The 25217-nt window shown below is 47.9% G+C and overlaps 2 protein-coding genes across 2 annotated transcripts in view; one reads left to right on the top strand and one right to left on the bottom strand.

Annotated features, from left to right (window-relative positions):
- LOC149356529 (uncharacterized) overlaps positions 1–8097 on the bottom strand; it is a 57159-nt gene extending 49062 nt beyond the window's left edge. Inside the window, exons 1-2 of the mRNA XM_089576367.1 lie at positions 8041–8097; positions 3224–3340 (exon numbers count right to left, since the gene is read on the bottom strand). Coding sequence (XP_089432493.1) covers positions 3224–3331 — 108 coding nt within the window. The 5' untranslated portion in view covers positions 3332–3340; positions 8041–8097. The remainder of the gene's footprint in view (positions 1–3223; positions 3341–8040) is intronic.
- A 7835-nt stretch (positions 8098–15932) lies between these two features.
- On the top strand, positions 15933–21201 carry LOC149356528 (uncharacterized). The gene is made up of 6 exons (XM_089576366.1): positions 15933–17285; positions 18375–18585; positions 18967–19033; positions 19139–19418; positions 20807–21017; positions 21059–21201. The coding sequence occupies exons 1-6, from the start codon at positions 15933–15935 to the stop codon at positions 21199–21201; spliced, it is 2265 nt and encodes a 754-aa protein (XP_089432492.1).
- The last annotated feature ends 4016 nt before the right edge of the window (positions 21202–25217 follow it).

Below are 25217 nucleotides of genomic sequence, written 5' to 3'. Positions count from 1 at the left end.
GATGGCGCGTTTAAAATGTTAGTGTGAAAAATCCCCAAACCGTCTCTGACGTCGTCGCTTTTTGACAGAGCTTTGACGAGCTCTGAAAACTGCGTCTTGTCACCCTTCATACCAGTGCTCGGAAGGTGAACTTTCAAGCTCGGCTCTAGGCAACACTGATCCCGATCAGCCGACCCTTCTATAGCAACTCGACAGTTTGCTCAGGAGTCGGACGCCCGCCAGTTATCATTGGCTGCATGCCAACCCGCCCAACGCCATACCTGTTGCCCTCACTTTCAGCGTGTCCTCTAGGCGCAGATTGCTGATATCCCGCCACTGAAATCCGCCCGTCTGGTCAATGCTCCGCTGACGTATATGGAAGCCGTGGAGCAGCCGAGACTTCAGCCCTTTGTTCCTGCCTATCCGCCGCCCGGCACCGTCTTCGCTCGGCTGCAGCTGGCGCCTATAATTCCACTCGTTCACCATTCTCTGCCTCGCACCGGTCCGCACCTCGCGAATCGATGGCGCACGCAAGAAACCGGCCATTTGCTATGCCTCCGGTGTCGCTGGCCATGTGGCCCGATGGTGCCCCACACGGCCAGTATGGTCGTGCAAGAGCACGCGAAACGGCGAGACTGTGGGCAATGTAGCTCACGCAACAATATGTGGCTACGCGCAGATGTTGCTTTCGCAATCCTCCAGGTTTAACCAGAACTAAACCACAGCCAGTTTTTTGAGACAGATTAACAGAGAGGGTGCTACGCAGGCACTTCCTAATTGATCGCTCTTGTCTGCTTCAATTAATTCCTGCCTGCTCTTATCTTTGTTTTTACCAATTAGAACTGTCTTACCATAGGCCATTTTTTTCTCTACATTGCGATGGTGCTCTCAGAGTCGATCATTTAAACACCAACTAGTCTGTATTACATACCGTTTCTCACACGACAGAGGAATCTAACACACCACACTCTCTTTACATTCAACAAAGGAAGCTGTGTGCTTCTTCTTGCACATCCTGGACACATGACTTTCTGGTTTGTTAACCCTGCATGGCCTATCGAAGTTATCACGTGCGAAAAAACGACGCGTGCCTCTATGCACTTAGCAGTATGCTTCAACTTGTGGGATACAGTGTGCCTATACGGATCAACAGCAAGTTTTTTCCGTTCTTCTCCGACAGAATGAGCAGCAGCTTGCTTATTCACGTTTATCTTTCTCAACAGTGATTCTGCAACAGCTATCTGCAGATAGCCATGGTAGCCAGCGACCGGCAACCTATTGCACTGCTGCTGTAAACTACTGTACATAAAATGAGGACAAGACTTACGAATGGCATTTTGAGGTTGGCAATCGCACTTTTCACCAGTTGGTTAGTTAGTTATATGGGGTTTTATGGCGCATAAGCAACTATGGCTATCATGCGCCAAACACAAGGTTAGATGATGTTATTTTCACCAGTTGGGAATGTGCAGAATTAAAGGGTAGCAAAGGCTTATTGCTACGCTGTTCATATGTCCAGCAGGTATTACTTGGTTCAGAAACCAAGCCAACGTCCAGGAAACTGAGCCTATTGTTAGATTGTAGCTCATACGCCCACACTAGCGGGTTGAACCTTTGTTTCAACATAGTATGCTAACCACCCTGGATTCGAAAGAATCCTGGTCACTGTCAGTAAATTTCAGAAATCCGTCCACATATCTCTCGTTCTGTGTCCTTGGCGTGTGTTGCGCTACAACGATGGTTTTATATATACGTACCTCTTCACCAATTAGCTCAAACCAAATTCCTACGGGAAAGTATGCTTTCTAGAACTCTCCGTCGTCAAGCCCAGCACTTTGTCGTACGTGATCAGCAGACGTACCTTCGGAACTGCCTACAAGATGGTCGGACATGGTGGCTGCTCGTAATTCCACAACATCTCCGCTCCGTCATTTGCACCAGTTATGACGACGAACCCCAGTACGCCCATGTCGGCCAGCTGAAAACTTTCTCCCGCCTGTGTCTTCAGTGATACTGGCACGTATCGCTTTTTGCGCCAGCACTGGCACTCTTGTCTGCAATGTCTGCGTAGCAACAACCCACCACCGCACTAACGTGCCCCTCTGAGGCCTTTACCTTGTACAGCCCGGCCATTCGACCTTGTTCAGGGCCAACTTTATGGCCCTATTCCCAGCACATTTGCAGGAAATCACTGAATCATGGCCGCCATTGATCATCTCACGCGCTACGCGGAAACTGTCCCGTTAACAGCGGCGACGGCATCTGACGTCGCCAGTTTCATACATCAGAACAGCATTATGCGTCACGGTGCGCCCCACGAATCTCTACAGCGATCCTGGTCACTACTTGTCGGGCGTCGTGGAAGCCCTTCTTCGGGCGTGTAATATCTAAAATAAATTTTTTAGATAATATTTTAGATATTAGAGAAAAAGTAAAATAAAATTTTTATTATTTACTGTCGTTGCAAATGTAAAGATTGATTAAAATTCATGGTGCATATTTGTTTTTCTTTTATTCACAATGTATCGAGCTTGCGTTAAGTGCTCTTTGAAGTGACATGTTGAAGGTGTTTAGCTGCGCTCTGTGTGCTGTATTGATACTCCTGCGGAAAGCTAACTCTCGAAGATAACTCTCGAAGAACATAATTGCTTTCCTAAGTTGTCGCATGGCTGAAATCCATGCGTATAGGAAATTTGCGGTGATAATTCTGTACGTGTGGAGGCAATGCGAACGTTGAGCTGCCAGATGACAAGACTGCAGGGTTCACCAAATCCCCGACAAGAGGAGAATTTGACTGCCTCACATCATTTCACTTCGAATTCCACAGATGGTGGCAAGCGTGCTAAGGAAATTTTTTTTAAACGCATAAAAGAACCAATTGCTCAACTATACACTGCAGCATGCTTGTTTGGTCGTACGTTTTGCCAAAGCTCATATTCCGTTTCATTCGAAAAGATACGGCATAAACGAACCAACAAGACTACGGCAGGTAGACGTGTGGAGTTCTCATTGCATCAGTGTCCACACGGGGTCTAAGCTGAAGATTCAGCAAGAAGCTGGAGGTGCCACCTGCTAGCTTCAGCATGTTGCTGCGCGTTCACCTCGGCGGGCAGATGCAGACAAGGGGGAGCTTAGAGAAATTCTAGGGCTAATTCAGTCTTCAATCTCGCTAAACAGAACAACAGGCATCTCGAACCAACACCGTCGCCTTCTCCCCCAGCGATCCCTGGAGGCTTCTGCTCACCTTCTTGCACTTTGAGAGGTGTATCTGGTACCTTCCACGCCTCATCCGGTGAGCCGGGTTAAAGGGGCAGGTAAGAAGAGGTTCATGTTGCGGTGTGTAAGTGGCCATTGCTGACACCTGCACCAGCGCATAAAGGGCGTCACCGGTTTGATCGGAGCGGAATTAAAGCCTCAAACACTTTGCCTGAAATGAACGCATGCGATAAGCATTGTCGAGACGGAGAGGTGGATTCTGGGCAACAAGCTGTAAGAGGATAGACATTAGCGACAAATTCGTTCCAAAATGTGCTTGTGAACATTCATGTCTTGTTACATATGAGTGCAGATTGAAGACCTCGCAAGCTGTATCAAGGTATAATTTTTCTTGTCTTCGTGAACGCTCTCGTGGAAATATTTATGTTAAAACTCTCCCATATTTATTCCATCTCTCGCGTCTAGGTATTTCGCTGCGTTCTTTGCAACCTCAGCATTGACGCTGAAGCCGCACACAACCCCAGAAAAATTCTGTTTTCGTCACTCAGCGAACGCATAGATTTGGGCTCATTTTGTAAACATATGACTATTGTGCGTTAAACGAAGAAACTGCCGCAATCACTCAGTGCCTACGGGATTCCGCAGCAAAATCAAGGCTTTGAAGCACAGCGCTCGTATTTCAATAGAGATGAACTTCAAACCAAAAACACACATGTGCGGTGACATATCAGAGGATGTTAAAAGTCCAGATAGTCGAAGTTAACATGCAGCCGTAGCGGTTCTCACTGCCCACATGTGATTTCAGGGGCGCTAAACCTGTAAACAATATACATACCGCACCGAACGGGAAAAAGGGTTACACTATTCCGCACAAAAATACTAGCATTACAATCAGTGACACTAAACAGCCAAAAATCTAACTAACTAATTAATGAGGACACTACCCCCTCGGCATGACATATCGGGACAAAACACTTCAAGCAACTAATATAAGCTACTTCAGTAACAAACACAGTTTCTTAGTACAGGAAAGCACTTCACGGCAAAATATGTTAGAGAATTCACAAAGTAGCCACTGATCAATTACTTCGCACGCAGACCACTATCCTCTTAATAATTGGAGGTAGTAAAAGTGAGAAAGAGGAAGTTACCACCTCAGGAAGCTAGTTAAGTGCACTACAGTCACAAACAAGAAGCTAGTAATGTCTAACAAGAAAATGGGTAGATACTGTTTTCGCTTAAGTTGCTAGGTTCTTTCGGTGTTCTGCTAGCGCGGTTTGTTAAATTTGTGTACAGAGAAAAAGTAAAAAAAAAATTGGCGGGGGCTTAGCTTTGGTTAAGCCTGGTAGGTTGCAAAAGCGAGCGCAGCGCCTCTAACGGAAGGAACGCGGCGCGCCGCGTCTAAAGAAGGAACGCAGTGCGCCGCGTCTACAGGTCACGCGTGGCTACCGGTCGCCGCTGTGCGATGACTCGACTTGGTAGCCCATCTCTCACCCTGGTAACACCTCACACTATGACGTCACAATGCATGACATGACTTCACAGGTCATTCTAAATATCACGCGTGGCTACCGGCCGCCGCTGCGCGACGACTCGACTTGGTAGCCCATCTCACACCCTGGTATGACGTCAGAGGTCATTATAAAGGTCAAATGGGGCTACCGGCCGCCGCTACGCGAAAGGCTGTTCATGAGCGTAGAACTGCTTTCGCAATAAAAGCAACATGTTTATTTTGTTTGATTCCTAACACCGGTAAGAACTGCCAATATGTGCTGGTCATAAATCACAAACATAGGTATAGATATATTGAGGCATGACTTCAGAAAATTAAGCGAGCTGATGGCATCAAACAACCCTGCAGGCCAACCACAAACGACTATAATTCAAGAAAAGCGCAACTCCGAAAGGGTCACACAAGCGTGACACATGCATCGAGGGTGAATACGCACGTCTTTCTCCGCTTTATATACTTCGAACATCTGACTTAGTTACGGGCTAGAAGCTTTTAACCGTTGATCTAAGCTAGCAGCCTTTGTTATGAAGTTGTAGAGTTATTTCTTTTTGCGCTTGTAGTGGACTTTCTGTTCAAATTTTCTTGGTATAACTAAATTGAAACGACTCCTAGGATGATTATCTAAGAATGAGTGCATTCGTTTACGTTAATACTTTGTCAACAGCTTTCGAAAATAAATATGGTCTAGCATGCCAACTGTCACCATCTGCGCTACCTGCATGCGGCAAGAATACGGTGTGCCAGGAGACGAGGAATTTGCTGTCTCGCTAGGTTCTGGCTATGCTTGATACTGCGTTGCAAGGTTCGTCACAGCTGCTTGGTCTGTAAGCACCCTGAAAATGCATCCCTACAATTGGTGGAGGTGTTGCATGCTTCCCAAACCACCTTAGAATTCTGGAGCCGTATGCTGTCCCCTGCGCCCACCACGCCTGAGGAGAATATTCCTCATCAGGAAGGAGAGTGTTCCTTTCTTGTATTTGACTTGTACCGCGTTCTTGTACCGATATTACGGTTTTTTCCATCTATATATACCTTTTTTTCCATTTGCCCCCCTCACCCAATGCTCTTCGGGGCCTGTGAGATACTAATAAATAAATAAAAATAAATAAATATGTCGATATCGGCGCCGATCTCTACCACAGTCCTCTGTTCTGGAGTCCAACGATAGCGCGATTCTTGCCTATTAAGTGGTACAGCCGGCCACGACTTCGACGACTTTCTCGTCATACGAAAGAGTCAGCAGCTACAATTGGGACGATTATTTCAAATTCAGTACGCCCTCGTCCATCTCACGGAGGTGGCGAATGTGTGGTTTCCCAACCATGAGGCTGACCTGTCCACTTTGTCAGTTGTTAATAGGAGCTTTTCGAAAGTGTTCGGTCGGTATGCAGTGCGCAAGCTTCATGCCGAAAAATGAAACAGCGCTGTGTCATCGCGATCAACCCGACGAAGAGGTCTTTACTAGCTACATCGAGGACATCGTTGACATCTGCAAACGCCTCAACCCGGCCATGCCCGATGGGGATAGGATCAATGGGATCCTTAGAATCATTGCTGATGACACATTACAGATGCTCCTCCCGAAAAATCCTATCAACGTCTCTGAGCATCTACGCGGCGCTGCGCTGTCTGCGATGAATTAGTCTCCCCATTGGACCTGGCTGGTCTCACTTCCGAGGACTCCCAGCTGCTCGAAGAAATCAACGCCTTTGTTCGCGAAGATGTCGCCCGCCAGCTGTCCCTCGCCCCTCACTTCAAACACACCGCCCTTCTTGCTCCTGACTAGGCTCTATATTTGGCCCCAACCATACGTGTGTCATGCAGGACCCCGTCGCTGATGTGCCACTATCCAGCCCTGTGCTCCCTCTTGTGACATGTGATGTACGCGCAAGCCGTGGCCGCGTCACCCACCAGTTTCTGAGTAATATCAGCCAGCCTCTTCCTTCCGGCAGCCGGCACCGGCGTTTGAGGCTCGGTACCACACCAATCTTTCTCAAGGTTCCGCCCACACCCGGCGAAGACTTGGCGTGCTGCGGGCAACCGACCCTTTTGATACGCCCGTGAGAGCCAAAATTGTCACCTGCCCATGCGTTCTCGCGTCGCGATGCTGACCGCATTATGCGTGCGCAGCGCCTCGGTGTGTACAGCCCATCGTGAAGGGCTGAAGCATGGTGCAACGAGTACCGAGCAGCGGCAGCACCAAGCTCTCGCTCGGCTTCCGGCTTTAGTTGCCCGCAAGGTGCCTGTCAGGCTGTCAGGTGATCAATTCTCATCGCGGATAATCGTCTATAAAATTTAGGGGGGCATTTTGTTGACCTAAAGTGCGGTGAGTCGGAAGCCTTAAGCGCGGTGGTGCTACTTGTGTCACTGATGTGTGGTTCTAAGAGTGGAACGCGACAGCGTCTTGCAACGCTGCCAGGGAGTCCACAGAACGCCATCGCCAGTTCGGCTCTACACCTTGCTCGTCGGTAAATTGGTGTTTGAGGAAAGGAAATGTATCTGTCTTGCATATCTCGGTGGACACCTGAACCTCGCCGTAACGGGAAGGGAGGAAGATGGGAGTGAACGAAGACACTGTATTTACTATACGCGCCTTTGTTCATTACAAAACATCGAGCTGGCATGGCTTAGTGGTAGCGTGCTCGTCTCGCACTCCCGAGGCCCAGGTTCGATTCCTCAACTCGAACTATTTTCTACTCGTTTTTTTATTTATCTGGTCTGACTAGAAAGGTTAATTAGGCTACTTGGTTAATTAAGTAATTAACTAACCTCAGTCCTACTTACTTGGAGACTCACTATACCATCCCTTTAATCGGTGGCATGGCTACTAGCCAAAGTACAATTGGCCCGTTTGAATTTCGCGCACTGTGACGTCACGACCAATTGAAAAGCATGACATTTCCGTCGCCAACTCCTGCTTACGACGATGAGGCATTAAAGGCTTCCGCCTTAATAGGCCACCAGGTTTATACTCATAGCGGCCGCCAATACAATGGCCACCAGCCACATGGAACTGTAGGTGCGAGAGGCTGCTTCTACCGTTGTAGGAAGCCGAGACTTGCTAGCGCCTCCAAGAAAGCGCCCACTGACACAAAGTATTCTCGTGGCACACGGAAAGCTCGCGCAGCGCCCCGGCAGTAGACCACGACCCCCATCAAAAGCATGGGCCTAAATGCAGCGGCAGCATGTGAACCAACGATCAGGCACATAGGCGTTCTGTTCTTACAGAATCCTTCGTGTGTCCAGAATTCGCCTGAAGGACACAGACGTCGCCAGCGATACTGATGCAAGGAAAGAAAACACGGACGGGGAGTAAAGAAACGAGTACTCACAGCTTTTCTTCGAACACAGTGGTGGCCGATGCCCGTGATAATTGTCTTCTTCTTCCTATTGCCTGGGGACTTCAACTTCTTCTTCCTTGTCGATGACGATGTGGGTGGCTGGAACCTTTCTCCAGTCGTAATTCCACAAGCGATAGAAAAAGAGGAAGATGGCGAACATCAAAAGAATGAAGGGAAGAAATCGAGAGGATATAAGCGTACACTTTTCCAGAAGTTGCGATATAGTCTAGGATTTTCGAAATCGTGCCTGCTCTGTCCTTTCATTTTCCATTCTAATTTCATAATACCGTACTTGAAGCCTACTGACCGCTTTCAAACACCTCTCTACATTACACAAAAAAAATTCTTTTTTATTACTATTTATTGTTAACTAAGTTGGCCGGGTCTGCATGCGAGTGTGAGCCCGCGGACCACTATGGCCTCGTTTGGTTCGAATGTGCTATCGCAGTTCGCAAGGACTGCGACCAGCCAGGCCGCGGCACCTCGCTTGCTGCTAAGGCGGAAAGCTCCCGGACCGCACAAGCTTGTCCGAGCGCCAAATTATTTGGCCTAGTTGGCGCTTCTTGAAAGCAGGAAATCTCGAGCACGGCGAAACCATGAACAGCGGCCCACGAGCGCCGCTCACGAGGATACTCTGCTACGAGGCTGGGCAGCGTGCACCACGCAACCGTTTTAGCTTTTATTGCGAAGCAATACTACTTTAGCTACCACCTCAGCCCGTTCCAGCGCGAGGCGGTGGTAGGCACCACTTGACCTTTATTTCAGATACTGTCAATCCCATTGGGATTTTTACAGGATGGGCACATAGTAACATACAAATCGAATACAAATGGAATGGTATACTTTAAAAACACTGTTATTTGCAAGTAATTACATCAGCATGGGAAAAAACACAGATAACAGAAAATAAAACACATAACGAAAGAGCATTTTTCACAGAAAAGGGTGCAATTTTATACATTGTAAGTAATATGTTCATGCAGATGCAGTTATATGCAGTGATACGAGTGGTCTGTTGTACTTGAGTAATTATGATTTAGTTATCTATTTAATTATCGCGCAAATGTTCTTCTACCAGAGTTACAAATTTCTGCAAAGGTGTATTAGTAGTGATAGAGGGGTTCTAACTATTCCATTCTTTTATGGCAAGCGGGAAAAATGAATATCTGAAACAGTCGGTTCAGAATGTGTACTCTCTAAGGGTTAATGGGTGTTTATGCCGGGATGGTCTGGATTCATCTACAGATATATACAACGAAGTATCTATGTTTAACGTGTTATGAACTAATTGGAACAATAATTTTAGTCGTGCTAGTCTGGCGCGTTTCTGTAAAGTAAGAATACATGCTTGATTTACATGCGTGGCATGACCTTCGGCATGACGTCATACCATCTGTGTAAAAACGGGGCCCCATCTCGCGGCGTCGCAGCGCGAGGCTGGTAGGCACCAACGGCGGCCTAACTCCCGCTCCTCTCACCAGGGGCGCCGCGCGCGGAGTGACGTCATAGCATCTGTGTAAAAAAAACGGGGCCCCATCTCGCGCCGTCGCAGCGCGAGGCTGGTAGGCCCCAACGCCGGTTCGCCCCTCTCGTCAAGCCTGTCAGATGCCGCCTCAAGCAAGCAAGACACTTAGGCTATGCGTCATTAGCCGTGTCAGTACATGGGAAACCAATAAAATAGCGGAACCTCTCGTATTGCTTCGCAATTACCAGGTTTAACCAAGCTAAGCCACAGCCAGTTTTTTGTTTTGTTTGCATTGGATTTTTTTAATATTTAGGAGAGCCGTTTCAATATAATAATGTACTGCTGGAGGCATATTTTCATCGACGCACTAGACACTACAAAATGGATGGGAGAAACAGAAATTACGACTGACTAACAACTTAAACGCAGTATGTTTCAAATGAGTCCGCCCGCTAAGTGCTAATCATCATCAGCCTCACTACGCCCAATGAAGGGCAACGGCCTCTCCAGCGTCTGTACAATTAACCCTATCCTTTGCCAGCTGCGGCCTCCGTAACACCTCAAATTTCTTAATCTCGTCCGCCCACCTAATACTCCTCGCACATGGAATATTTAACGCCATTCTCATGGAATGATGTTTTTTTGACTTAAATTCTTTTTTTCTACCCGCTGCTTCACGGCCAAAACTAATGTCATTCGCAAATTATGGGGATTGCGAGAGAGAGAGAGTACATCATACAAAAATTTCGATGTATGCTTCAATACGTTGTTTGCGCATGAAAACCGATTTTAAAATCTTAATCTTCATTTCAATAACATGTTCATCGCGGCTATCCCCCACGAGTCCAAGCCAAGCCAATGCTCAGCCAGCGGCGGCAGGCAAATAGGGGCCGTCGCTTTTTGAAATCCGGCAGTTTTAGCTGCGCGTCCGCAAAACCTCTGCGTATGCTACGGGCTCACCAGCCGCACTGCCACCCGTTCTTGCAACTACAGTTTTAGTTGGGAGTGGCTAGCGCAGCTCCTAAAAGAATAACATAGTGGCCAGCTAGTGACCGGAAGTCAAAGCTCCTAAACTGTGTGCCTAAGAACATTTTTTCTGGTTTATTATTGGCAGTAAAAGATGCAGTCGAAGGCTTTCTTTAAGTGCAAATGAGTTGAATAGAATAAAAATGTAAATTCCAATGCAAAGTTTGAGAACTAATTCTCCAGGGGGAAGGGGGAGGGGGGTCATTGTAATGACGACATTGCAATTTGTACATAGTTAGGCTTAACTGAAAAAAATTCTTAAATTTACCTCAAAAGCGATGAATATTTCCCTCCTATATCATAACGGAGGGATGCCAATGCGCAGAATAAAAGCGAATAGCAACATTCAGAGTGAGCTATCGCGTCGGAAAATGCAGCCGCGACGCTGTATTTGGTCCGATGCGGACGAGCAGGGCGCCGCATGTTGTCAACCTTAACCACGCCAGCCAAGCAAACACCGCAACGTAAAGTCCGCTGGGGCATCTGAATATCGAGAATCGTGCCAGGGTGAAGAATCGACAAACCATATCCTGGAAATATTTGTGTTAAAACTCACCCATAGTTATTCTATCTCTCGCATTTAGGTATTTCGCACCGTTCTTTGTAACTTCGAAATACGTAGCGCGAAAAACAAGACACAGGCAAGGTGAAGACAGGACACGAGCGCTTTCTCACGACTGAATTTTTTATTAGGAAGGATATCAGAATATATACCATAGATATGGAAGCGGAGAAGAAAGAAGGAAAAACAAAATAACAACTAAAAAAAAGAACAAGACGAGGAGATAAAAGGCCGGCGATGGAAGCAGGTACATAGCATAGCAACATAAAACACGTGCACTGTTACTTAACAACCGATTGGAGGTACACAGTCTCACTTTTTGTTAAGGCGATGGATGCGTCACTAATACACTTCCCCCCCCCCCCTTTCGCGATATGGAACGCTTCAATAATCTCTCTCGTACGTTGATAATATGCTTTGTCAAGTACTACAGTCTTATCGAAAAGGGGGCGACATTTACATTCTCTGCAATGCTTCGGTAAATTTTCAAGAGCTGTTGGCGTTAAAGAATTTCTGTGTTCGAACAGCCGGACATTTAGACAGCGCCCGGTCTGACCTACATAATATTTTTCACACGAAAGAGGAAACTTGTAAATCACCTCTTTTCTACATGGCACAAACCTAGATTTGTGATTAACATGGCAACGATGATCACTTTTTAATCCCTCTGCTTTCGCTCTGACCAACGCACACAATCCAGATAACTTCACGGGAGCTGAGATTACTGTGCCCACCTCGTAGCGATTGGCAACATTTCGTAACCCATGTGAAAAACGATGTACATAGGGCAAGAATACAGGTTTCTTTTTCGCGTCGAATAACATAGCCCTCTTGGCATCCTTGCCCTTGAGCCACAACAGGAGTTTTTCACAACTAGTGCTAATCAACGAAAGCGGATAACCGGACTTAGTCAATCTATTAACTTGTTCATGAAAACTTGTGGATATTTTATCATGGCAAGACTTAAGTAAAGCAGAGCGTAGGCATGAGGAGACAATTGAATTTTTTACAACTTTAGAATGCCCGGAGTGAAAATGGAGTAAAGGTTTAGAAGACCTAGGGTGGTAGCCCCAGCAAAGATGCTTATTGCCAAAATGAAGAGATAAGTCAAGAAATTGAAGAGAGTTTTCATTAGGCAATTCGAAAGTGAAACTCAAACCTTGACCACATGTCTTAAAAACCTTTAAAACGTCAACGACAGAGTGATTGAAACGACCAGAGGGAAGAAGAACCAAATAGTCATCAACATACCGAAAAATGTTCAATGATAGGCCGTCTAGATTCCTCTCAATTGTTTTGTCGATATGGCTAAGGAAAATGTTTGATAGAACCGGAGCTACCCGTGAACCAATACAGATCCCTGATTTTTGCTGGAAAAACGACCCTTTCCAACCCACAAATGTGGACTTCAGGTAGAATCATACCAATTCCAAAAAGGAATCCACGGGCATGCCACTATGATTGATGAACCGCGCCTCATCATTGCAGTCGCAGATGCACGTCCGAACACTTTGCAAAAGAGCATCGTGGGGTATATCATAGTAAAGATTCTCCACATCAATGCTGAAAGCCCGGAGCCTCCTCGTGTCGGACGTCTGTTGGTGCTGGACGATCTTTTCCGAATTAGATACTAGGAACGGGTCATCAATTTCTAAGGCCGAAAGGCTCCTAACCAAGAAGCCTGAGATGGCATGTTGCCATGAGCCCGCTTCAGACACGATCGCCCTGAATGGAAAGTCAGGCTTATGTGTTTTGACTGAGAAAAAAATGTCCAAATGCGACACTTTTGCGCCCTTCACAGCTTTCGCTAGGCGATCCATCGACATCTCTTCAAGCAGAGATATCGCCCTCTGCTTGACCTGGGCTGCTTTTTTAGTGACCTGGTGAAAATTCTTTTCCATTGCAACGTTGGCTTTTTCCAGATACATATCATTGGGCATGACGACAAAGAAGCCCTCCTTATCCGAAACCAGCACCCTTAATGCATCTGCGACTGCAATGATGAGGCGCGGTTCATCAATCATAGTGGCATGCCCGTGGATTCCTTTTTGGAATTGGTATCATTCTACCTGAAGTCCACATTTGGGGGTTGGAAAGGGTCGTTTTTCCAGCAAAAATCAGGGATCTGTATTGGTTCACGGGTAGCTCCGGTTCTATCAAACATTTTCCTTAGCCATATCGACAAAACAATTGAGAGGAATCTAGACGGCCTATCATTGAACATTTTTCGGTATGTTGATGACTATTTGGTTCTTCTTCCCTCTGATCGTTTCAATCACTCTGTCGTTGACGTTTTAAAGGTTTTTAAGACATGTGGTCAAGGTTTGAGTTTCACTTTCGAATTGCCTAATGAAAACTCTCTTCAATTTCTTGACTTATCTCTTCATTTTGGCAATAAGCATCTTTGCTGGGGCTACCACCCTAGGTCTTCTAAACCTTTACTCCATTTTCACTCCGGGCATTCTAAAGTTGTAAAAAATTCAATTGTCTCCTCATGCCTACGCTCTGCTTTACTTAAGTCTTGCCATGATAAAATAGCCACAAGTTTTCATGAGCAAGTTAATAGATTGACTAAGTCCGGCTATCCACTTTCGTTGATTAGCACTAGTTGTGAAAAACCCCTGTTGTGGCTCAAGGGCAAGGATGCCAAGAGGGCTATGTTATTCGACGCGAAAAAGAAACCTGTCTTTTTGCCCTATGTACATCGTTTTTCACATGGGTTACGAAATGTTGCCAATCGCTACGAGGTGGACACAGTAATCTCAGCTCCCGTGAAGTTATCTGGATTGTGTGCGGTGGTCAGAGCGAAAGCAGAGGGATTAAAAAGTGATCATCGTTGCCATGTTAATCACAAATCTAGGTTTGTGCCATGTAGAAAAGAGGTGATTTAGAAGATTCCTCTTTCGTGTGAAAAATATTATGTAGGTCAGACCGGGCGCTGTCTAAATGTCCGGCTGTTCGAACACAGAAATTCTTTAACGCCAACAGCTCTTGAAATTTTACCGAAGCATTGCAGAGAATGTAAATGTCGCCCCCTTTTCGATAAGACTGTAGTACTTGACAAACATATTATCAACGTACGAGGGAGATTATTGAAGCGTTCCATATCGCGTAAGGGGGGGGGGGGGGAGTGTATTAGTGACGCATCCATCGCCTTAACAAAAAGTGAGACTGTGTACCTCCAATCGGTTGTTAAGTAACAGTGCACGTGTTTTATGTTGCTATGCTATGTACCTGCTTCCATCGCCGGCCTTTTATCTCCTCGTCTTGTTCTTTTTTTGAGTTGTTATTTTGTTTTTCCTTCTTTCTTCTCCGCTTCCATATCTATGGTATATATTCTGATATCCTTCCTAATAAAAAATTCAGTCGTGAGAAAGCGCTCGTGTCCTGTCTTCACCTTGCCTGTGTCTTGTTTTTCGCGCTACGTATTTCGAAGATGCAATTGCTCCGACTAGCCCAGTTTAGCTTACTTGTGCAGTTCTTTGTAACCCCAGCAGTGGCGCCGAAGACGCACACATACGCAGAAAAATTCTGTTTCAGTCACTCAGGCAACGCATAGATTTGGGCACATTTTGTAAACAAATGACTATTGCGCACTAAACGAAGAAACTAAAAGCAATCACTCAGTTCCTACGGGATTCCGCCGCAAAATCAAGGCTTTGAAGCACGGCGGTCGCATTTCAATGGAGACGAACTGCAAACAAAAACACACGTGTGCTGTGACACGTCAGCGGATGTTAAAAGTCCAGGTTGCCGAAGGTAACCTGCAGCCATTCATCCTTGCGCTTCTCACTGCCCGCATGCGATTTCAGGGGAGCTAAACCTCCCAACACTATAGATACCGCACCGAACGGGAAAAAGGGTTGCTTTATTCCGCACAAAAATACTAGAATTCAAATCAGTTTAACTAAACAGCCTGAACTATAGCTACCTAATATTGAGGACACTACCCCCTCGGCATGCAATATCCGGACAAAACACTTCAAGCAACCAATATATGCTACTTCAGTAACAAACACAGTTTCTTAGTACAGGAAAGCACTTAACGGCAAGAAATGTAAGAGAATTCACAATGTAGCCCCTAACCAATTACTTCTCAAACAGACCACTATCCGCTTAGTAACTGGAGGTAGTATAAGTCAGCAAAAGAAATTTACTACCTCAGGAAGCTAGTTAAGTACACTACAATCACAAACAAGAAGCTAGTCATATCTATCAAGAAAATGGGCAGAAACTGTTTTTGCATATGTTGCTAGGTTGTTTCTGTGTTGTGCTAGCATGGTTGGTTAAATTTGTGTACAGAGAAATAATAAAAAAGCTACAAGTTTATTTTGTTTGATTTCCGACACCTGTTAGAGCTGCCAATATGTGCTGGTCATAAATCACACAAATAGGCATAGATATATTGAGACATTACATAAGCAAATTAAGCGAGCTCATGGCATCAAACAACCCTGGAGACCAACCGCAAAGGACTATAATTCAACAAAAGAACAACTCAGAAAGGGTCACAAAAGCGTGACACATGCAACGAGGGTGATTACGTACATATTTCTCTGCTTTATATGCTTCGAAAGTCTGACTCAGTTACGGGCTAGTTGTATCGGGCATGCGCTGTCTGCCTTATCGTGTCAGCGCATTGTCTTATCAGTGCTACCGCAAACTGTACGCTTGGCACTGCTACTGCCCCGCCCCCCTCCATCGCCTATAAAAGGGCGTGCTAATAAACCCTTCCTGTTCTTCTTGTTCCTGCCACCATGTAGTTGCCTCTATCCTTAGTGCGACACACATCACGATACATGGTGCCAGAAGTGGGATTCTGCGACAGCTATGGAACTTCTAAAGGCCCCGCCACCTTTGCAACTGACCGGCAACCTCTCTGAAAATTGGAAACGTTTCAAGCAGAAATTCGACCTGTTCCTGCAGGCGACCGCAACGAAGGAGCAACCTCGCAGCAATTCTGCGAAAGCCGCACTCCTGCTGAGCATAGCCGGTGATGAAGCGCTCGACGTGTTCAACACGTTCAAGTTCGAGGCAGCCGAAAGCAAAGACGATTACGCAACAGTGGTTGGAAAATTCGAGTCCTACTGTGCCGAGGTGAGCAACGAAGTTCACGAACGTTATGTGTTTCGCTCAAGGAAGCAGGCAGATGGAGAACCTTTCGAAAAGTTTGTCCGGGACCTCAAAAAGCAAGCCACGCAATGCAATTTCGGAGATCAGCATGATTCGCTGATCAGGGATCAGATCGTGTTTGGCACGAATAACTCAAAGCTGCGCGAGAAAATGCTTCGAGAGAAATCTTTAACGTTGCTGAAAGCTGAAGAATTGTGCAAGGTAGCAGAGTCTCTCGCACAACGAAACGAGGTCTGGAAAGCCGCGGATGACAGGGTCGATGCTGTTTCAAGGCACGCGCCACCATCGCGAAGCAGAAGTGATGACTGCAAGAAGCAGTACCGTTGCAAAAAGTGCAACCGGCGGCACAGGCCCACACAGTGCCCAGCCTACGGGAAAAAGTGCCATGAATGTCGAAAACTTCACCACTTCGCGGTTTGCTGTGAAGGCCTATCTAGAGTTGAACAAGTTAGTAAAGACAGCAGCGATGACGACTTTGACATTCTAGAAGTAGGAACTGAAAAAGGAAGCAGCAAAGACTGGATAGTGGAAGCACAAGTTGCCGGAAAAAATATTTGCTTCAAAGTAGACACCGGGTCCCAGGCCAGTCTGTTACCATTCTGTATGTACCGCAAGACTCGGGAGTCACAGCAGTTAACGCCCACAAGTGCGGTTCTGAGAGCTTACACCGGGGGTGTCATAAGTCACTTCGGAACAACGACACAGGAAGTAACTATCGGTAACGCTTCCGCCACCGTGAAGTTCTTTGTTGTAAAGAATGGCCGTCAAGCCATTCTGGGACTAGATGCAAGCGAAGCTCTGGGACTTGTCCATCGCACGGTGGCTACTGTAAATGCTTCGGAGTACCAAGCTCTCAAGGATTTTAAACATGTCTTTCAGGGGCTAGGCTGCCTGAAGCAACCATACAGCATGGTCATGCAACCATCCGCGATTCCAGTTGTTCAACCAGCTCGACGGGTACCCCTGTCCCTGCGACAACCACTTCGGGAGGAGCTGCGTAGAATGGAGCGTGCAGGCGTCATCGTCAAACAGGATGGCCCGACAGACTGGGTAAGCCCATTGGTTTTGGTTAAGGAAAAGGATGGTAAACTTAGGGTTTGCATGGACCCACGGAAAATAAACGAGCACGTAAAGAGGCAGCACTACCAGCTCCCGAAGCGTGAGGACATGGAAGGGGAATTGGCCGGCGCAGCCTATTTCAGCTGTTTGGACGCAAATTCTGGTTTTCACCAGATACCACTTGACGAAAAGACGTCCAAAATATGCACTTTTTCTACACCCTTTGGAAGATACCGTTATCTCCGGTTGCCTTTCGGTATCTCATCTGCTCCCGAAGTTTTTCAGCAGCGGATGAGCGAAGTCTTCGATGGCATTCACGGTGTACACGTTTACATCGATGATATTTTGGTGTGGGGCGAAACCAAGCAAGAGCATGACCAGAGACTAGTGGCAGTAATGAAAGCAGCTGAAAAAGCCGGCCTAACGTTCAACGCAGAGAAATGCAAGTTTTGCGTCACCAAAGTGCAGTTCCTAGGCGATATCATCACACGCAAGGGCATCTCGCCAAACCCAAAGCTTGTGGAAAGTTTGCTGCAAACGCCAGTGCCCAAGAACAAATCCGATGTTCAGCGCATGCTCGGTGTGTTGAACTATTTTGGCAAATACGTTCCGCGCCTGTCTGAGCGAACCGTGTTGCTGCGAGCCCTTATCAAGTCTCACTCAGAATTCGAGTGGACTGAAAACCACACGAGGGAGTGGAAAAGTGTCGTCCAGATTTTAAGCACGACTCCCGTGTTAGCCATCTTTGATCCCCGAAAAGAATCTAAGATAACTTGCGACGCATCGAAAGACGGCGTGGGCTCCGCCCTTTTGCAGAGCCACAACGGCCAATGGCGGCCAGTGGCTTATGCATCTCGTGTGCTAACGCAAGCTGAGCAGCGTTATGCTCAGATTGAAAAAGAGGCGCTTAGCATTTCTTTTGGCTGCGACAAGTTTTACCAGTTCATTTACGGACAGAAGATTCTCATCGAGACAGATCATAAACCTCTACTTTCTATAGCTGCGAAAGGAATTTGTGACATGCCCCCCCGCCTCCAAAGGTTTTTTTTGAAACTCCTGAAATACGACTTTGTATTGCAGTATGTCCCAGGAAAGCACCTCATCTTGGCAGACATGCTGTCACGATCATCGCCGGTTGCTCGAGACGACACCACTGGCGCAACTGACGACGTTGAGGTACATGCAGTTGCCGCCTTGGGCTACATGGTCACGGAGGCAACATGTCAACAGCTGGTAAATGAAACTGCCCGCGACGACTACCTCCAGGCAGTCATTTCTTGCCTGGCAACTGGCAAGAATGTCGACGGGGAACTTAAGCCATTTTCGTCTGAGCTTTCCGTCGTAAATGGGATATTGTTAAAAGGCACGAAGGTGGTGGTACCAAAATCCATGCGGCGTGGCATTTTAGCGAGAATTCATGCCGGGCATTTGGGTCTACAGAAATGCAAAGAAAGAGCCCGTCGTCTTGTTTTTTGGCCCGGTCTCAGCAGTGACATCAGTGTATTGATCAAGGGTTGCCCGACTTGCCGCGAGTTTGCTTACAAGCAAGCGCAAGAACCAATGCTGATGCGCCCAGTTCCTCGATGTGCGTGGTATCGCGTTGGTGTTGATATTTTTTCTTTTGGGGGAAGTTCGTACATCCTGGCATTTGACGCGTTTTCTAACTTCCCAGAAGTCGAGAAACTTGTCGACACTACTGCAAGGACGGCAATCGCTGCACTCAGTGCCATGTTCGCGAGGTACGGCGTACCACTTGAAGTGTGCACCGATAACGGGCCACAATTTGCCAGTCACGAGTTCGCAGCCTTTGCAAGAGCATACGACTTCACTCACATCACATCCAGCCCCCGCTACCCACAATCCAACGGACTGGCAGAGAAAGGTGTCCAGGTGGTAAAGCGGATCATGAAGAAATGTGAACATTCACAGGAAGACTTCTGGCTAGGTCTGCTGGCCTACCGCTGTACGCCACTGGAGGACGGCCGATCACCTGGGGAACTTCTTCAAGGCAGGTGCTTGAGAGCTAATCTTCCAGATTTTGGCGCTGTGCAGACAACTGTGGTCAAGAAGCACCATCAGAAGTGTGGCGGAAAGCCTCTGCCACCTTTGGCTGAAGGTTCTGTCGTGAGGATCCAGGACAAAACATGGTCAAAAAAAGGCACTGTCGTTGGGACTGCGGCTCCCAGGTCCTACAAAGTGCAAACCGAGGATCGGCGGGTGTTTAGGCGCAATAGGCGGCATCTTCTGCAAACCCGTGAGAAGTGTGCAGAAGACACTAGTGATGACGACAGCAGTTCGTCCGAGCGTGGGCCAGATAACTCCGGCCAATCTGCTCCGAATATCTCGCCTGGTGCCACAGCACGAACATCTGCTGACTTCCCTCGGCAACAGTCCGCCACCGACAGCTCGGCGCTCGGAGGCTGTGGGAACCATATGCCACTAACTCTGCCTGGACCCACACCGGTTCCAAGAAGGTCGGCACGGACAGCAAAGCCACCTCAACGTCTTCAGTACGACGCTGCTTTTAATCAAATAGCTTGAACATTTGTCGTTTTCATTACCCCTCGGAAGATGTATCGGGCATGCGCTGTCTGCCTTATCGTGTCAGCGCATTGTCTTATCAGTGCTACCGCAAACTGTACGCTTGGCACTGCTACTGCCCCGCCCCCCTCCATCGCCTATAAAAGGGCGTGCTAATAAACCCTTCCTGTTCTTCTTGTTCCTGCCACCATGTAGTTGCCTCTATCCTTAGTGCGACACACATCACGATACACTAGTAGCTATTAACCGTTGAGCTAAGATAACAGCCTTTCTTATGAAGTTGTAGAATTATTTCTTTTTGCGCTTTCAGTGCACTTTCTGTCCAACTTTTCATCGTAAGACTAAAGTGAAACGACTGCTAGTATGATTATCAAAGAATTAGTGCATTCGTTTACGAATAACTTAGTCAACATCTTTCGAAAATATGGATGGTTTAGCATGCCAACTGGCACCATCTTCGCTACCTGCGTGCGGCGAGAATACAGTGCGCCAGAAGACGAGGAAGTTGCTGTCTCGCTTGGTTCTGGCTATGCCTGATTCTGCGTTGCAAGGTTCGTCGCAGCTGCTTGGTTTATAAGCACCCTTAAAATGCATCCCTACAATTGGTGGAGGTGCGACATGCTTCCCAAACCACCCTAGAATTCTGGAGCCGTATGCTGCCTCCTGCGTCCACCACGCCTGAGGAGAATACGTCGACATTGGTGGCGATCTCTACCACAATCCTCTGTTCTGGCGTCGAATGGCAGCGCGATTCTTGCCTATTAAGTGGCACAGCCGGCCACGACTTCCACGGCTTTCTGCCGTCATACGAAAGAGTCAGCAGCTACAAGTGGGATGATTCTTTCAAATTGAGTAACGTCCTCTTCCATCTCACGGAGGGGGCGAATCTGAAGTTTCCCAACCATGAGGCTGACCAGCCCGCTTTCTCAGTTGTTAATAGGACTTTTTGAAAGTGTTCGGTCGGTATGCAGTGTGCAAGCTCCATGCCGAAAACCGGAACAGCGCTGCGTCATCGCGATCAGCCCGACGAAAAGGTCTTTACTAGCTACATCGAGGACATCGTTGACCTCTGCAAATGCCTCAACCCGGCCATGCCCGAAGAGGATTGGATCAATGGCATTCTTAAAAACATTGCTGACGACACATTTCAGATGCTCCTCCCGACAAATCCTACCACCGTCTGTGAGCTTCTACGCTGCGCTGCGCTGTCTGCGATGAATTAGTCTCCCCATTGGACCTGGCTGGTCTCACTTCCGAGGACTCCCAGCTGCTCGAAGAAATCAACGCCTTTGTTCGCGAAGATGTCGCCCGCCAGCTGTCCCTCGCCCCTCACTTCAAACACACCGCCCTTCTTGCTCCTGACTAGGCTCTGTCTTTGTCCCCAACCATACGTGTGTCATGCAGGACCCCGTCGCTGATGTGCCACCATCCAGCCCTGTGCTCCCTCTTGGGACATGTGATGTACGCGCAAGCCGTGGCCGGGTCACCCACCCGTTGATTAATATCAGCCAGCCTCTTCCTTGTGGCAGCCGGCGCCCCCGTCTGAGGCTCGGTACCATCAATCTTTCTCAAGGTTCCGCTCACACCCGGCGAAGACTTGGCGTGCTGCGAGCAACCGACCCTTTTAATATGCCCGTGAGAGCCAAATTTGTCCCGTGCCTATGCGTTCTCGCGTCGCGATGCTGGCCGCATCATGCGTGCGCAGCGCCTCGATCTGTACAGCCCATCGCGAAGGGCTGAAAGATGGTGCAACGAGGACCGAGCAGCGGCAGCACCAAGCTCTCGCTCGGCTTGCGGCTTTAGTTACCTGCAAGGCGCCTGTCAAGCTGTCAGGTGACCGATTCTTATCGCGGAGACTAGTCTAATTAGGCCACCTGGTTTATACTCATAGCGGCCGCCTATACAATGGCCAGCAGCCACATGGAACTGTAGGTGCGAGAGGTCCCTTTTGCCGTTGTATGAAGCCGAGACTTCCTAGCGCCTCCAAGAAAGCGCCCACTGACAAAATATTCTCGTGGCACACGGAAGGCTCGCGCAGCGCCCCGGCAGTAGACCACGACCCCCATCAAAAGCGTGGGCCTAAATTCAGCAGCAGCATATGAACCAACGATCGGGCATTTAGGCGTTCTGCAGTTACAGAATCCTTCGTGTGCCCGGATTTCGCCTGAAGGAGACAGGCGTCGCCAGCGATACTGATGCAAGATAAGAAAACACGGACAGGGAGTAAAGAAACGAGCACTCACAGCTTCTCTTCGAGCACTGTTGTGGCGGAGGCCCGTGACAATTGCCCTCTTCTTCTTCCTATTGCCTTCTCCTTCTTCTTCTTCTTGACCTCTTTATAAAGGCACATACCCACGTGGGGGGATTGGCCAAGGTATAGTGGTATAAATAAGGGAATTTCCATAGGATTACGACAAAATATCGGAGCCAAACGTGAATTTTGAAAAATATATTCATGAAAAACTACAGAAGAATATATGCAGTGAAATAACAAAGAACATTTTGGCGAGAATAATAATAATAAAAAAAACTCCAATACTTTTTAAAAAGTTAGCAAATCAACCTGCCAGTTGCAATTATGTAATCATGGACATTCCCACAAATTGAGCCCAATGCAAATCCTTTGGCGCTCGCTCCGAACGATAACAACACTGGCAGAGATAACAGGAGTCCTAACCTGGAGAGAGGGACCTCCAGGTAAATCGTTCTCTGAAGTGCGAACTTTGGACAGTAGAGAAGGAAATGATCCACAGATTCAACGTCCCCGCATGAGTAACATAGGTTTGTCGGTGACCACCCACATCTGCATATGTATAAATTTAAACTGGGAATCCTGCACCGCAGTCGCGTCATTGACACCTCACACTGCCTGCTTTTACACGAACGGACGTTTCATTTATACGCTAAGTGCTGATAATCAGTAGTATTTAGTAAGGGATCGCGTAATCTGGATGACATGTGTTGGAACCGCTAAAACCTGGAGATCGCCAGCAGACTGAAATTCGGGACGGGATGCGTTACTGGCCCGTCAAGAGCTGACCTTGCTAAATAATCTGCCACCTCGTTGGAATGAATGCCTGCATGACCAGGAACCCAGACAAAACGGACCTCCTTTAAAGTGGACGGGACAAAAAATCGCAGGAAGCGGCGCAAAAAATCTTTTTGGGAAGTTTCAAGGGAGGCTAAAACTGACAAACAATCAGCCAGGATGATAACGTGAGATACATGACACGAAAATTTGTGCAGGGCCATTCCAAGAGCCGAAAATTCCGCAAAGAATATGGGGATATAATCTAGGATGCGGACTGAATAGCTACATGCAAAATCCTGTGAAAAGATGCCAACTGCAGCTTTTTGGCAGCTGACGGAGGCATCAGTAGAAAGGACCACATGATGGGGGAATTGCGCTATATGACCAGAAAGAATGCCGTTTAAAATGTTTGTGGGCAGTTTCGCATGAGATGGGAAGATGTAGTCAAAATGGAATTCCACTGCTGCCGGCGTGTCGTCAACCCACTGCAAAGAACTGAGATCAGCACCAATCGAGGTTAAAAGTTTCTGCGTTAAGGTAATTTGTGGCATTTGATATCGTGGCCAATGATGGTAAAAAAATAAGGCCTGCTGAGACACAAAAATAGGAGTACTGACATTAGTCATCGGGTCCAACGACCTGAGGAAACTTCGCACCGTGAGTATTTGAAAGCGGGAAATTAAATCGGGCATACTGGCTTCGAGATAAAGCAGGGCGTTTGAAACTGATTTTGGGAGACCAAGGCAGAGACGTAGAGCACGCCTTTCCAGTAAGATTAAGGGTTGAACATTGTAGTTTGCGCTACCCGAGAACAAAATGCAACCAAATTCAAGAATAAGTCTTACATGAGCTTTGTAAAGTAACAGTAATGTGTCGCGGCGCATCCCAAACCTTTTATTGGCGATTCGTGTCAGCCGGCCTAGAGCGCGTTCTCCTTTACGCACGTTGTTCTTGATATGAAGGCTGTAATGATCGGAGGCCCAGACAGCGGAGAACGGCGAGCCAGTCAGGCGCCATCAGGTATGCGGCCAAAAGCGCTGCTGTTTCTCGGAGAAGACGCAAGGAAAAGCTAGCCTGGGGGCGGCTTCTGGCGACGGCGTTGGCGTGGACAAAGGCTCTAATCCCCTTCACCGGCGATGCTGAATGCGGCTCTGGTGCCGGACTGCGCTCCTGGGGACTGGCAGCGGAAACAGGCGAGCCAGTCGGGCGCCATCAGGCCACTTTGGCCGAAGGGCTGCTGCTCGGGGAAGACAAAAGAGACACTGCGTGGGGCAGCTACTGGCGACGGCGTCGGCGTACACAAAGGCGTCTAATCCCCTTCGCCGGGGAGGCTGAGTGCGGCGCTTCTCCCGGACTGCCGTGGACCGACGGACAAGACCCAGTGGCGACGACGGCGGGGCGACGGCGCCGCCAACTCAGTGCCCGAGTGCGCCCTGAGCAGCCGACAAAGCGAAGGGCGACACGGCTGATTTGTCCCTGAAACGGTCACCGGTGTGAGCGGTCAGCGCTCGCGTCCCCATCGATCAAGATCATCACACAGCAACAACGACCTTTGGGCCTGGTCGGCCCGCGGAAAACCAACAGTTCGCGACTGAGAGACGCCAAGTTCCTCCTTGCTCGTGTGTGTGTATGTGTCTGTGCGGTGGGCGCGGCCACGTGGGGAGGGCGGAGCCTAAGAACACGCTAGCGGCCCATTGGACGCTCAACCAGAGATCAGATTCCCTAGCCGGGTGCCTGGGGAATGTGAACTGCATTTAAGCAGCTATCTGTGGGGTGCCAGATCATCCTCCCCCATTTTCTGACTTTGGTCTCCTTGCTACTGTACATAATGTAAAATAAACCTTCAAGTTTACTTCTCCTCCCGAAGGCTTCTCTCCGTAGTCTGCCTGCTTCATCCACATGCGGTGAAGACCCTGGTCCCGATCCCCGAGCACATCAAGGCTCAAATCTAAGGTTGGATGGTAAGTAACGCCTAGATATGTAACAGATTCCACTTGTGGAATCAGATTAGAGTGATGGGCTAATGAAATATACAAAGGCGTGTCTGGAGGAAATACCAGTGTGCCACATTTGTTAACATTCAGGGATAAATTAATACGGTGCAACCAAACTCCAAGAGCATCCAAATATCCCTGCAGAATCTGGTAAAGCGAATGGATATCCGTGGCCGAGGCGAAAAAAGCTATGTCATCTGCATACACAAAAAATGGCTGAGGCTTAACTTGGTTAAGCCTGGAGAATGCGAAGCATCATCGTGTCGCGTAATTTGGAGGCACACAACCACAGCGACGGCGCGAGGTGGGCCCCCGTTTCTCCACTGTCGTGACGTCATCGTGTCACGTGGTGTGACG

This window comes from Amblyomma mixtum, chromosome 3 (assembly GCF_055824585.1).
Source record: "Amblyomma mixtum isolate Tamu chromosome 3, ASM5582458v1, whole genome shotgun sequence".
Classification (NCBI taxonomy): domain Eukaryota; kingdom Metazoa; phylum Arthropoda; class Arachnida; order Ixodida; family Ixodidae; genus Amblyomma; species Amblyomma mixtum.
The sequence above is the reverse complement of the archived record's forward strand: the minus strand, read 5'-3'. Positions and strand labels throughout refer to the sequence as shown.